The following is a 15151-nucleotide window of genomic DNA, read 5'->3' on the forward strand; positions in this document are numbered from 1 at the left end:
TTACAAAAAAAATTTATACAACATTTCTGTGAGAAAAACTATTTTAGGGGTTTATAAAACTGTAATCAGATATACTGAATTCTAGTAAATAAGCTTAAGGTTAAACTTTCTTGCCAAGAATTAAACGATTGCTACTTTAATACCTTAGTCTTTTCCCTTCCCCAATTTCTTAGCACGAAATAACATTCTGCTTTGAGTCACTGAGGCTTTTTAGAGAGAAATGATATAAAACAGCATAAAGCTAACTGTAGGGTTTTTTTAATAGAACATATTTTTATATTAAACACACATGGGTAAGGGGATATTTCATGTAATAAAATCCAATAGAGTAAGCCCTTCAAAAATTTACTTTAAAGTGCAAAGAAAGTATGTTCATATTCTATTTAAAATACATATTGTCCTTTTGGTTTATTTTGCTGCTTTATCTCATGCTAGATACCATGTGATTTCCCCCCCAACATAATAAAGATCAGTTTTAACAATGAGAAACTGTGCAAAGCAATTCATGCATACATTGTTGCATGTATGCATTTCATAGGCAAGTATTCATACCTATCCCAGAGGTTCTTTGATTCCTGAACCGTGTTCAAATGGAACGCTTGGTAGAAAGCAGTTGAAGGATTCCTGTGAGACCCAAGAATCAAATGGAAATGAAGTTGAGAAAGTACAGTAAAATCACTACTTTTCAAAAAAAGAAGGAATATTTTAAATTTCTAACACAGTGCAACCACTTTAATAAAAAAAAAACCCACATTAGCTTGATTAAAAATATTTCAAAAGAATTTAAAAGCTGGACAAAATCCAGCAGATCCCAACAACAATGCAGGAAAAGAATGGGGCAATACAGATAAAATTAAATACTAACTAGCATCCAGTTGTGTGTGTGTGTGTTTATATGCCTATGAGCATGATCAACTCATAGCTTAATCAGCAACTATTTTTTATCAGATGCCTTTATAAATCCCTACACATGTCAACAGTTTAACAAAGCTGTTCTCAGGTATAGTGTCCACATAAAATAAATTAAACCTTCATAATATAAAAATTCTTCACAGGACCGACTTGATAGGATTTGATGGTGACCAAGTCCTTTTCTTGGTTGAACTCTGCACAACTTCCACCTTCAGAGTCCATTTATGTATGGTTTCCCTGGGTTAAGACAAAAAATGATGCTGCAACTAGAGGGGAGCTTTCTAATTTCTCGCATTTGTACAGTGTCCCCTTAAGGGGTAAGAGCTTATACGCCTTTATCACCATCCAGTTCTACTAATTCCCTGGAGAAATATTCCCTAGGGCTATCCTACAGAATCTTGACGGGACAAGCTCCCAGCATGCTTGTTTCACTTCACATCTCATAAGTTGTTTCTCAGGTGACTGCCAGTTTCTCTGCCACCCCAGCATATTTCCAGTACCCCCAGCTCCCAACCTGCACACCTGCCATGCCACTTCCATAATTCCTGATGCATGCTGTAGCAGAGACACAGCAGCAAGCTAAGACTAAGCAAGCTAAGTGCTGATTACATACCAGACTCTGTTCTAAGTGCTTTACATTTATTAACTCAATACTACAACAGTCTTAAGAGGTAGGTGCTATTTTTATTCCCATTTCATGGACATGGGAACTGGATCAGAGAGAAGAACCTGACAAATGTCACAATGCTAGTTAAGTGGCAATCTGGTCCCAGAATTTATACTCAAACTACTATGCTAAGCATACAGCAGAGTTAAATTTTAACCTTTCTAGGTCTGTCTCTTTATCAGTTAAATGGTGATATTACCAGTTAGCCTTGCAGGGTGGTTCAAGAACTGAGACTATATATAAAGTTCCTGGCATTCTGTCAATGCTCAGTAAGTGACAGCTATTATCTTTATCATCAAAATGAACTTCAGATACAACAGGGAAATTCTGAGATCCTAACTAGTGCCTTAGGAGAGTCTGAAGTATCATTAGTACAATAAGAAAAACTATTTCCAAGTTCTACTGGAATAACAACCAAGTATCAACAAGTATCACTGATCATCAAATAAAACATTCAATAGTATTCCATGATTACAAAATTCAAGTTAAGATACATTATCTGCTGAATTAAAAAAAAAAAAAGACCATTTTAAATTTTAACCAGAAGGCACCTTTCAGATGATCCCAAACTAAGAAAGGCAGACAGACACTAGATGCCAGCATGTCACCAGTTCAACTGTTTGATTAATTAGGAGTCTTCAGTATGTGTTCTTTTCGCTTTCCCTACTTTAACTCCTTCCTATTCTTTTTTACTATTTCTGCACTTTTCTCTTGACTAAATCCAAGGCAACTGAAGGCACTGACTAGACTGACTAATATCAAGAAAGAATTAAGAAGTTGCTATTGTTTAATAACTTGCACCCTCTCTAGATGTATTTACCATGGCTCTTTTTTTTCCCACTGTACTTAGAAAATCTGTCTGCCAAATTAAATGAAAGCCAACTAAACCAACTGAAAACTCAATTTGGCTTTCTTTAGCAGTCTCACCCAAGATCATATGGGAACAAATTTGCTATTCACACAGGTCTGTTTGGAGACCTTGGGTTTAAAATAAACAAAGTGACACAAAGAGGAAGGTACTAAATACAAGAAAATAACAAAGAGTAAACTTAAAAGTTACCGTGTAAGTCTGGAATTAAAAATTCATTAAAGAACATTTACAATATATTTTTAAGGGTGATATTCTTTAAAAGACCATTAGATCCCAATTTTGGAAAAATATAAACATATATATTTAATTTAAATTAAATCCAAATGCAAATAAATTAGTTTTAAATGAAGTCACAAGACTTTAGTTATGAAATTCCAGCATTTTGGCACAGATATTAATAATGAAATGTTTCTCATAAGTCAAAGGCAGAAGTGTAAAAGAATATATCTGCAGTTAGATGTGTATCCTGGGGGCAAGAAAGAAAAAAAATCTGTGAAATACAATACTATAAATGTACTTAGTCTTTAGAACATGTCAACAAAAACATTTAGGCTGCAAGAGCTGGCAGTTAACAATTCCTTTTTACATATATATTTGAAATAAATAAGCCATATGGATTTATATAATCTATGCAGTATAAAAATTTTTAAATAGTTGAGATTCCAGGGATAAACATTTAGATAGTCTTAAAAATATGAAATTTTTGGTTTCTGGAATACTTAAGCTGGGATGTTATCCATACACAGAGAGCTTTTTAGCAAACAGCAACAATTAATCTCAAAACACTGATTAGCAGGCACAGATTAAAGGAGTCAAGTCTATGAAACCTAGTTGATGGTGAATTTCAAAAGGGCCATTTGTAATACGGAAGGGTCAGATCAAAGACTTTTGTTTTGGAATGGCGTAAAATTGAGGAAATCAAGAGTCCAAGGAAAACACTGTTAATGGGGAGCATTTCAAGTTTATAGTCTATGATATTTGAAGGCATCAAGAAGCAACTGATATTAAAAATTTGTTAGAAATACTAAATTTTTTGGAGATTTGGACACAAATGCTCTTCTGCTCAAGAAATAAAATTTGAAACCACTTTTCTAACATATTTATGTCAATGTAAACTAAATATAAAGTATTTATATATAAATATAAGATGCTAATTTAAATATAAAGCTAAAGAAGCACTTCTTCAAAGACTGAGGTGTGGCTTACTCTCAATTTATTTCAGCCTGCTACAGGAAAACATTGTTTTCCTATTTGTAAAAAAATTTCAAAACCAACAGACAATAAACATTCTCTCTGAGTTTATATACTGAGTAGTCTGTCATGATAATTATCAAGTACATGAATGTAATACCTGAGAAAGTAAGTTAAATGTGACATATGTCTACCTGCTAAACTAAGATACTATCTCTGTAGGGTTGCCAACTATAATAGCAAGAAAAAACATATGTACCTCAACTTTAGAAATCTCTAAATAGAAACCAGGGAAACACAGTAAGCAAAGGAACAAGGGCCATCTCTCCAAAATTATAATCTACAAACTTTAAATGATTAAAAAAAACATTCTTTAGGTAAAAGGTTACAACACAACAGATCAGTGTCTACAGATGCTTTTCCTTTATCCTATATCATAGCCAGGAAAGTAATAAAATTAACCCTGGGAATATCCAAGAGCTGGCTATGGAGTCTGAAAGCCTGAATCTGACCCTATGCCTTGTTTGACTTAACAGCTATGTGACTCAAATCCTCAGTTTCCTTAATCCATAAAAACAGGGAGAAAAACAGTCACTACAATCACTGAAAAGATGAAATGAGATTATGTATACATAGGCTCTAAAACAATTAAGCCTGGTCTGTGTTTAATACAGGGTTATGATTTCTAAATATGTTATATAAAAATCAACTTTTGGTAGAGTATATTAACATATACCAAATAGTTTACCATTATTAAGGTACTACTGGGGCAAACAGAATACTTAAGGCAAGCAGAATGCATGAACCTGGAGCCAGGTATATACCAAGTTATTTAGTCCATTCTATTGGAGAATTCTACCTCTGGGATTCAGATCTCCCCCAGGATTTCCTTATATACAACTTTATCACAAGATTTTAATTAAAAATACAATAATCACTATAAAAGAGTATTGAAATGGTTCCAAGATACATACTACTTAAACAATAAAAGCTTCAAGAAACTTCAAGAACAGCAATCACAAACTTAAATGGTAAAAATCTCAATTTCTTTCTGTGACATTTAAGCCCTTAAACATTCTGGTTACTGTCAAATTAATCACATCATGTTCCACATCGGACAGTCTTACTCTTCCACATTGTTACACAAAACTGCCCTCCTACTTGGAAAATCATCTGCTTCTTTCATCAGTGACCCAATCTGAGTGACTCTTAAGATTCAGTTCAAAGAGTTAGCTTCCACAGAATGCAAAAGTAATAATGGGTTGCTTCTGAGGACAGAAATTGGGTAGAAGAACAGAGGTGGCAGAAAGGCTTTCAATTTATACTTGCATATTTTGAATTTTAAACTGTATAAATATATTACCTATGCAGAGAATAATTTAAACAGAAATCAGTCTAACTATTCCCTCCCTACATAAATCTGACTTGATGTCCTAAATTGTTGGCATTAATAACTTAAATATTCCATCACAGCCTACAATGAAGTATACAATCGGTAACTGTTTCCATAAATCCCGAGATCTTAAAGGAGAAGATAAGTCTTATTTCTGTATCTCAGTTTGTACTACTCAGAGAACGCAGAGAAAGCTGAATGACTGACATATTGCAAATGTTTTTCCTGGGCATTCAACTTGCTTACAGAGTATTTGTAAACTTCATTTTTGGGTCACACATTAGTCTAAGGGCAGGAAAAGGGTTTTACCAAGAGGAAGGTTTAAGTTGGCAGCTCTCTCATGTATGGACTTAGGTAATCTTAAAGTCTGACCAAAGGCTCAGGAAAATGAGGAAAACCAAGAAAATTAAATGACTTTATCAAATAAATCAGCTAAATGGTGGAAAAGCCAGGATTAGAACACAAGTTTCTGAACCACTTATTACATCATGACTTTTTCTGGCCTGAACCAATGTCTCCTTTTCTCTAATTATATCCATGCCATGCAATTACATTTTTGGATCAAAACCGAAGACTCTTGATTCCATCATCTTTAATGGTCACTCATGATATGCCATATGGTACATAACTAAACACACTATAGATTATTTGATCAAGAGCCCCCTCTCCTTTGTTTTCAAAAGCTAGGTAGACCATATAACATGGATTTGTTTTGGTTTACTTATAATACCAATTATTAAAACTGAATTCTAATTCTATTTTAGAAACCAGTCAGCCTTAAACTTTGAGTATCCTTCATACACAGATTAAACAATTTACTTGTGTAACAATGAAGATGGATAGCCTAAATCTTTACCGATAACATGTAAAACACATTAGCATTATTTATAGTATTGACAAATTAATCAGTTTCTCTTCTAGATATCTATATTCTTTAATCAGATTTTAGTAAGAGTTTATGGGAAAGGAGGCTTTAAGTAACTTAACCTTTAGACTTCACTTATTTGTCCTGCCTACTATGATGAGTATAAATTATCAGGACGTTTACTAATTGTCTATGTCCATGGTGAACATTATTAACTCAATGATCTACAAAATTTTTACATAACCATCATATATAAATGTACAACTTAAAGAATATGAGTTCATTCTTTTTTAACAAAAGGTAGTTTGAGTACAAAGACATAAAACTAAAACTAAAAACTTTAACCTGACTTGAGGCTTTAAATTTGAGTGGTAAGCAGTCTAAGGTAGCATAGATGAAATTTAATTCACCTGATTTAAAAATAGAACCAATCACATACTTTTTAGAGGTAGAGCAGATAATCAATATACCTTAATGTTACCAGTCAAATCTGAAGAGTATACATTAAAATATTATGAAAAATCATGAAATGATGTATAAGAATGATACAAATTACTGTTCCTAAATCTTTACACAGGAGTCCCAATTTTTACCCTAAGCAAAACCAGATTAAGAATATAACAAATATTGAATAATCTGGTGTGTTCAAGAATTATTCTGGTAAAGACCTAATTAATTATACAAATGATTCAGGAATGCATATTCTTTGTGGAGGCAGAAATTTGTATTACATGATTTAAAAGAACAGCTTCAAATCATAAGACTACTGATTTAGTATAAAGAAAAAACTTAAGGGATTTATTACAATTCAGAAATTTTGCTACACATATCCCTTCAACACTGTCAACAATTAAAGACTTCTTATTAAAAATCTGCTCTTCCCACTAATAAAAAGATTCCTTAGAACATTATTATTCAGGCTACATTTAACAAGATATACCTGTTTTTGTAAAGCCTCTCTTCTATTTAAGGAGTAATTCAATTAAGAAATAAACAGTATCTTTCTGGAAAAGGAAATACATACTGGTCTAAAACAATTATTAAAAGAAGAAATTAGACCACTGTTCCTTACTAGTAACATGGTATGTATGGTTCCTATTCCTTTTGAGACCATATTTCATATTATTTCACTATATTTACTTCTGTCTTGGTTATCTGCTATTACTTCCTACTCCCTAAATCCCTCAGCTTCTACCATTTTAGGGAAAAAAAAGTCAAGATTCTTTTATACTCCCCTATCAAACCATTCCTCAGGGAAGAGATTCATTTTGGTTTCTTTACCATCTGATTGGTGGGGCAGCTCTTTGTTACTAGAGGACTCTAGAGAGGACTCTAGAGCACCCTCCAACTTCTTCTGGTGCTGAGAAAGACTAAGTGTGTTAGTCACTCAGTCGTGCCCGACTCTTTGCGACCCCAAGGACTGCAGCCCACCAGGCTCCTCTGTCTTGAGATTTTCCAGGCAAGGATACTGGAGTGGGTTGCCATTTCCTTCTCCAGGGGATCTTCCCAACCCAGGGATCGAACCTGGGTCTCCTGCACTGCAGGCAGATTCTTTACCGACTGAATTACCAAGTACCAGGTCATAAATCTAGTATCATGTTTTATTATTTCCAAATTAGTGCTATCAAAATTCCCAAAGAACAGACTGGTCTTACATTTATTCTCATAAGGGAGAAAACATATACTCCACTATCAGTACTGTAAAAAAAAAAGAAAAAACTTCTCACTATAATTCAAAATACCCTCCATCACTTCCAAGAAAAAGACTGTTAATAAATGTTACTTGGCAATGTATCTTATCCACACACATAAAAGCCCTTATATTTTCTAAAAAAGTTAACCAACGTTCAGTCCATACAATTTAGTTCACAGAAACTTTTAAACAATTGTGTCACCGTGAATAAAAAAGGCTATATGCCTGCTGATACAGTTCCTGGTTTTAAGAATTTCAGGCACTTTTTGATCATTGGCCTTTCTGGAAATGTATCATAATTTCCTTGACTTAGAGCCAGGTTTTATGACTAAAGCATACCAGTGAGGCACTCTGATGAATGCATCAGTATCAGTTTTTATACTAAATAACAATGTCACTCATATGATGTCAAACTTTGATTACAAAATCCTTAGTAAGAGTACTTAGGCTAAGACGGTATCTAGTATGTGATTTAAACATCAACTATAAAGCCACAAGGCAAAATTCAATATTGATAAGGAACCATAAGCTCCCAAAGAAATACAGATTCAAGTAAGGAGCTTTCACTTTTAAAGACTAAATGCAGTTAAGTTTTTTCAGAGCTCTGGGAAGTTACAGGTTTTTAAAACACAGATAAGAGTGACAGTTTTGCCTCCCGATACACATTTACTAATTCTCTTAAATGTCAAAAAAAAAAAAACTTCATTAAAAAAATTATATCTCATACACATATCTATATACACAACTATACAAACAAAATCTGTGTTTATAGCACATACCAGGACACACCACTTAACACTCACAATTTATACTTTTATCAACAGTCATTAGCAAACTACACAAATAAAACTATTAACAAGATATAAAGATATCTGCCACTAGAGGATCCTTACAATCAGGTTTTCAACAGTCTTTTGGTTGCAGTTGACAGTTCACAATTGCAGCCATTCATGAGTTCCTGGAATGTGGCCTACAGAGTTCACATTGGGCAGTTATCTATGGAAAAGGATCTGTGGTGTATTCCTTTTCCAAAAGGGCCAGTAATATTTTGCACCTCCCCATTTTACCATAGGAATCTGTTAAGTCTATAGGTAGGTTAAAATTTTTTTGTAACATTTACTGTAGATATGTCTATGCATTTTTTATGAATCATGTTTTCAACCACTATTATATCCTCCAGCTTATGCAAAATCAACTTAAATAATCTCAACAACTGACCATTAAGCTAGAATGATATAAAATGTTATGCTAATTAACAATATAAGCTCAACAGGCAATGTCAAGTGAGAACTTCAAGACTTTTCTTACTTGGCATACAAAACCATCAGCCCCTTTAAAGATATGAATAGTATATAAGGTCTGATTCTTTAAATTAAATGGTCTCAAAATGAGACAATATAGATCCTTGTATTAAGTAACAGAACCAATATCTACTAGAGTGTTTAATATATTAACTTAAACCACCTGAATCTTTTTATCTTCCATTTTCCTTCCTTTTCTCAAAGAAATAGATAGTGTTTACTGACAACGGCTTTTTAAAAGGCAAACATCTTTTAAAAAAATATTTAAGGATCTGAAATTTGTCAACCTACTAATAATTACTTAAGACCTCTCACACCAGTATTTTGTTTACATCTGAATGACTGCAAATAAAACTGTATGAAGATTTTAATTAAAGGCAACTTAAAATCATATTAAAGATATTTAATGTGATTTTTTTAGTACTATCTCCTCAACAGTACTCATCTCAGTAATTTAAACATACCACTGGAAAAAGTGTTCTTTAATTTCAAGCATACACCTTTAAAATGTGCTTTTACAAAGGCTTTCCATTAAAAAACAAATTTATAAAGACCCCAAAACTATTTCTACTTAATGGATTCATTCCTTCACCAGGTGTGTTGGTCCAGTGACAAAACAGTCAAATGTGTAAGATTACATCTTGGAAACTGGCATGTTAAATTAGAAACCAATGGAAGACTATAGCAAAAATTAGAAATGCACATTTGATAAGCAATGAAGACTTTAAAGACTGGGTGGGGGAGGGAAGTGCCACATTTAAAATAGGAGGATACACACAGGAAAACCCCAGCACTGGTTACCTGTTAAAATTGATAAGAACACTGATAGAGTAGTATCTGTAATTCAGATAGTCCTATGTTTGGAAATAAGATTCTTGAAATTACCAACTCTTTTAATAAAGAGAAGAAATAAATGCATCTTTGAGGTCATATCCTAAAGGATACAACCCAGAGTTCCCATTTATCAACAGATCTCTCTGCTTCATACCATATCATCACATTAAAGTTCTGGCAAATGTAACTGAAAAAAAACTGAGAGGTATGAAGGAGAGAAAAATACATTCAATTCACAGGTGTGCGTGTGTTTTTGGGGTGCTGAGGGGCAGAGAAACCAGTCATTATTTCTTGAAGAGACATGAGGTGGAGGGATGTACAACACGAACAGAGAGGTAAGCAAATTATTATTTACCAACCCATCAAAAAATTGGCTTCTGGCAGCTAGAAAAGGGAAGATGCCTGCTGATTATTACCAAAGGTGAACAAATAAACTCAAGTGGCATTTCAGGTGTGCACCAATGTGTGAAAAGTGAAATATGGCAGAAAATGTAGAGAAGGATTTTTCTGAGTGGCTTGTGGAATCAGTCTTTATTTGGTAGTCCCATCCACATAAAATTTCTCAGTGACTAGTTGAGCTCACTTATGGACATGTGGTATCCTCTAAGGATTCTCAAAAGACAGACACCCCACAAGCAAATCTCCTATAAAAAAAGATGAACTTTGAAGAGAGGATGAATTTCAGTGAGCATTTCAAACCCACAGAAGTATGTAACAAAAATACAAGGGTAATTCAAAATGAAAAGAATGTGAAGAAACTCAGAAGAAAATAAGAAGAAAAAGTTTTAACAGGTCTCACGTATTCTAGTTAATCAGAAATCTATAAAGGTACTTCTGATCCTTTACCACACGTAAAATTAAACCTTTCTCAAAACAAAAACCCGAGAAAATAAATTTCTAACTGTGAAGTAACTGAAACTTTCTCTGTGATTTTTAAATGTAATTTTTGGTAATAAGCTAGTTTTTTAAAATTTGCATTATATATACTAAGTCAAAATTTCATGTGACATTTCCTCAAAACCACTTAAAATCCTTATTAAATCATAACCAAACATCAACTGTAGTGGACTTGGTATGGCAATACACCAATCTGTCCTTGAACTGTTTAAAAAGCATCCCCCCTAAACAGAGGGAACCAGTTGTTAACGTTCATATTTTTACTATAAAATCACTCTAATTTTTAAGAACTACAGCTTTCCCTTCTGTCAGTCTCACATCTCCCCTTTCTACAGTAAAAAGATTGATGGAAAATAAGAACATCTTTCCAATACACTTTCTGCCTTAAAAAAAAAAAAAGCATCTTAAAAGAAGTCAATAGGAAGCCTCCTGACCTGTCCTCTTTTATTAAAGGGCTGAAGACAGGATCTTCAAAGCCGAATTTGACATTTCATCATTATCTCTCCACCCTTTCCAGATACACTAGAGATACCTTACATGGTTCTTTCTCTATTACAGGACCTCCTGGTTTTCCAGAATGGGAAAGTCTTAACTCATTTATGTCTCAGTCTCAGAACTCACACTGACAAAACACTCTCCCATTAAGTGTTCAAGTGTGATCGACATCTAATAAAGGGACAATCGTACGGGGCATAACCTACTAGCTACCACTTACAAATCGAGAAGATTAAACTAATATCCACCCTTTCGAATCAACAATGTTGCATTCCTACCCACTTTGGTGCTTATAAACAGCTATGACATCAATTCTATCATTTTTACATCAGTAATCTAAAACGAATGTCTTTTCAAGAACCGATAAATCAATTTTATTAAATACAAACTATCTTTTATATTTAGAAATGTTAAGGTCCTCAAATTGGAAAAAAGAAACAAAAGAATCTCCCACAGCTGCATCCTAAACTACAACGTTTGGTCAAGCATTCCCATCAAATATTTCAAATAAGATTTCCATACCTGTCTTCATCACCATCAACAGGAATAGCTATGCTGAATACAGAGGTGGCGAGACTGTTCATAGGTGTTAATTGAAGGGGATTTGCCAGGGCATCTGCAACAGGAGGCTTCACAACAGGCTTATTTTCAGCAATGAGAGAAAGTGGTGGTTGAGGTAGGGGTTCTGATTTTCTTCTAGTATCGTCAACTTGCCCGACTAAAGGCTGGGTCTGAGTCTGAAACTGGCTCAGGTCAGACTGCGGTAGACTCGTCGGGGCACTGGCTGTGCCAGGCGCTAAGGGCAGCCCCACGTGCTGGATGCTGCTGCCGCTCCTGCTGACCGGAGGCTGGCTGCAAAGCTGCGGCGCCTGGCCCAGGGGCGCGGGAACATTTGGCATAGTAACAGAAGTCGTCGACACACTAGGCACGCTGGGAGCGGGCGCGGCTGCAGGCACGTTGGCAACTCCGGGCACCACGGCGAGAGGGCCGCCGGGCACGACCGACGGCGCGCCGCTGCCACCCATCTGCGGCAGAGGCGCGGCCTGCGGCTGCCCGACCCCGGCGGGAACCAGGCCCGATGGAGCCGTGCCTCCCACAGTAGCCGGGGGCACTCCGGCCGGCTGACCCTGCGCCGCCGGTCCTCCGGGCGCGGGACCCGGCCCAGGGGCCACCGCTTCTGCGGGCAAGGAGGGCGCACCCATCATCTGCGCGCCAGTGGAGGTGGCGTTCTGGCCGGTGCCCGCGGGGAGACCGGCGGCCGCGGCGAGACCCGCTGCCGCGCTCGCGGAAGAGGGCTGCGCCGGGCTGGGCGGCTGCAGGCCGGCCACGTGCGGCTGCAGGTACTCACTCTGGCCGGCGGGCGGGACGGGCAGCAGATGGCCCGGCGGCATCTGAGGCTGAGAATACGCGAACTGCTGGGGCGGGGGCGCGGTGGCAGCGCCCACGGCCAGGCCGGGCTGCGCCAGGGTTACATTCGTCAGTGGCAGGCCCTGTCCGTTGGGCCCCGGGGGCCCGGCGCCCTGGGCCTGGCTGGGCGGCGGGGCTGCCAACCTCTGCGGCGGCCCGGCCGCGGCTCCCGGGAACAGCGGCAACGAAGCCGAGCTTGGAGCCACAGCCCCACCTACGGGCGGAGGCGGCGGCTGCGGCTGCCCAACGCCAAAACTCTGCGGCGGGGCCGGGGCGGGTTGGCTCATTTTCTCCGACTGGGGTAGCTGTGACACAGCAGTCAAGGAGCTGTCAGTTCCCGAGTCGGGCCCGTGCGCGCCTGGCATGGAGGCCACCACCACCACCACCGACCCTCCGGTGGCGCCCAGGCCGCTGTCCCGCTCCGCAGTCTGGTCAAAAGTATTGCTGTGCCTAATGCAATCCCCGGACCGGGTCAGGACACTGCTATCGGAATCCCGCTCATAGTATTCCATACACGTCCATCGACCGCGTCTATAAGGCTCCCCGCTGCCGTGGTCCAGCTTGATTACGCGAAAACGCGAACTACAAGCGGTGGGGGGCTGTGATGAGGCGGCAGTTCCCGGCGTGGCGGACGGGCCTGTGACCGGGGGGGCGCCGGGGGCCCCCGAGGAGGGGGCTGAGGGGGCGGCCGGCGACAGGGTGCTGGCCAGCACCCCGGCCACGCTCCGGGCCGAAACGGCTCCTCCTCCGTTGGCCGGAGCGGCTGTCGCGGCCGCCAGCTGTCCGTCCAGGAGAAGGTTGGGGGAGACGGTTCCGGGAGTCTCCGCATCCCCAACATTGTTGAGTGTCTCTTCGGAGGAGCTGCGCTCGCAGACCTCCTCGGGGCCGTAATCCGTGGCCCGAGAAACGTCGAATATCTCGGAAGAAACGTCCTCCGTGCGTGACTCATCCGGGTCGTCCAGGCTCTCGGTGTCCTCGGTGATGCTAGTAGCCACCTGGGCCGTGGTGACACTGGTGATCTGGAAGCAGCTCTTCTTCTTGGCCGGCATCTTGGACATGGTGAGGAAGGCTGGAAGGGCAGAGGCACCCGGCTCCTCGGCGATCTTGTCGGAAACCAGGAAGGGCAGAACACTGGCCCCCAAAGACAAAGTCCGTGTCCGTGCTGGGGTCTGAGGCCCGCCGCTGTAAGAGTCACGGGCTGATCCGGGCGCCGGGCGCTCCGTGAGACATCCTCCTCCCGTTTCCTTATCCGAGTCGGTCTCTACCGCTCTGCCCCCGTCTCACTCGTGCGGCGGCTCCTCCTTCCTTCTCGCCTCCCGCAGTCGCGGCGCCTCAATTCAATCCCCCCAGTGGCGGCGAGAGCACTATCCCAGGGGCGGGTCGGCTGCTTCCTCCTCGCGTCTTCGGGCCGCCGTGGTCAATCCAGCTCCGCGCGGTCAACAGGCCCAGGCTGGGGGTGGGAGTGGGAGGGCGAAGGGGAGGCGGCGGCGGCGTGAGGGGCGGTGCTGCCCCGCTCCGGCTCTTCGAACCAGTGCCGGCGTCAGCTCCGGGCTCTCGGACGCCGAGGGAAGCAGGAGTAGGAGTGGCGAGACCGGAGCCAGGGATTCCTGATTCAGCCAGGAGCCGCGGGCGGGTGGCGGAGCTTCGGCGCGGGCGGGCGGCCCTCCCTCCCCGGCTCTAGCCGGAGCTCAGTCCCAGGGACATGTCGACTGTCTCAGGCGGAAACCTGCTCCGGGGGAGGGGAAAGCCGGCTCGGTCCTCCCCTATACAGGGGGAGCCACCCCCGCGAGCGGGCGGTGGCGGCGGTCTCGGCCTTCCCCTCGCGGCTCCTGAGAGAGTGAGGGGCGGCGGCCGGCAGGCCGGCAAGCGACGGCGCGCCGGCTGTGTGAGGTAGCTGCGGTAGCTTCTTCGACTCTTCCTCGATGCGCCCGGTTCGCAGGCCCTGTAGAAACTGAAATTCAAACTGCTGAAGCGGCGGCTGCAGCTCCCTCCCCTCGGCCAAGATGGGGCCGAAATGGCCGCGCCAGGGATGCTGGGAGGAGCAGCAGCCCCGCTGCCGCCGCCGCTGCCGACTAAAATGCCGCCGCTGCCGCAGCCACCGCCAGCGCCGCAGCCGCCGCCGTTCCGTGACGCACCGGCGTCGTGACGTCACCACCCCCCGCCCCCTCCGGTTTCCTGCAGAGTTTCGCGTGGAGGCTGGGGTGTAGTGGGCGGGGCTAAAGGTTAAAAACGGGGAGCGGTTTTTTTTTTAATTTAAAAAAAATTTTTAATTTAAATTTGCCCTGTAGGTCTTTAAGAGTCGAAGAACTAAAGACTCTTAAATTCCAACTCTAGGAAAACTTACAGCTGCGCCAATTGAAGGTTTTTATATCGGTTTATTCGGAGACATTGGAAACGAGGTCATGTGCTTGCTGTGTCTAATGTTTAGCAAAATCTTAGTGAAAGAAGGCGATAGGAATGGAGGTTGGGGGATTTAGCTAGGATAAAGAGGGAGACGGCTGGAGGAACCGAATCACTTATAAAAAGCCTTTCCTGCAAATGAATGTTATCCACTATAGTCAGAAGAGTGAAATGTTGAGAGAAATGGGGACGATTAACCAAGAATAGCAAGCCAGATTGAGTCAG

At 40.8% G+C, this 15151-nt stretch overlaps 1 protein-coding gene across 2 annotated transcripts in view; it reads right to left on the reverse strand.

Annotated features, from left to right (window-relative positions):
* TSC22D2 (TSC22 domain family member 2) overlaps positions 1-14421 on the reverse strand; it is a 45635-nt gene extending 31214 nt beyond the window's left edge. Inside the window, exons 1-2 of one of the 2 annotated variants that reach the window (XM_068969890.1) lie at positions 11642-14421; positions 553-624 (exon numbers count right to left, since the gene is read on the reverse strand). In XM_068969890.1, coding sequence (XP_068825991.1) covers positions 553-624; positions 11642-13584 — 2015 coding nt within the window. In that variant the 5' untranslated portion in view covers positions 13585-14421. The remainder of the gene's footprint in view (positions 1-552; positions 625-11641) is intronic. The other variant, XM_068969896.1, reaches the window with a different exon arrangement.
* Between the last annotated feature and the right edge of the window lie 730 nt (positions 14422-15151).

This window comes from Capricornis sumatraensis, chromosome 1 (genome assembly GCF_032405125.1).
Source record: "Capricornis sumatraensis isolate serow.1 chromosome 1, serow.2, whole genome shotgun sequence".
In the NCBI taxonomy this organism is placed as follows: Eukaryota; Metazoa; Chordata; class Mammalia; order Artiodactyla; family Bovidae; genus Capricornis; species Capricornis sumatraensis.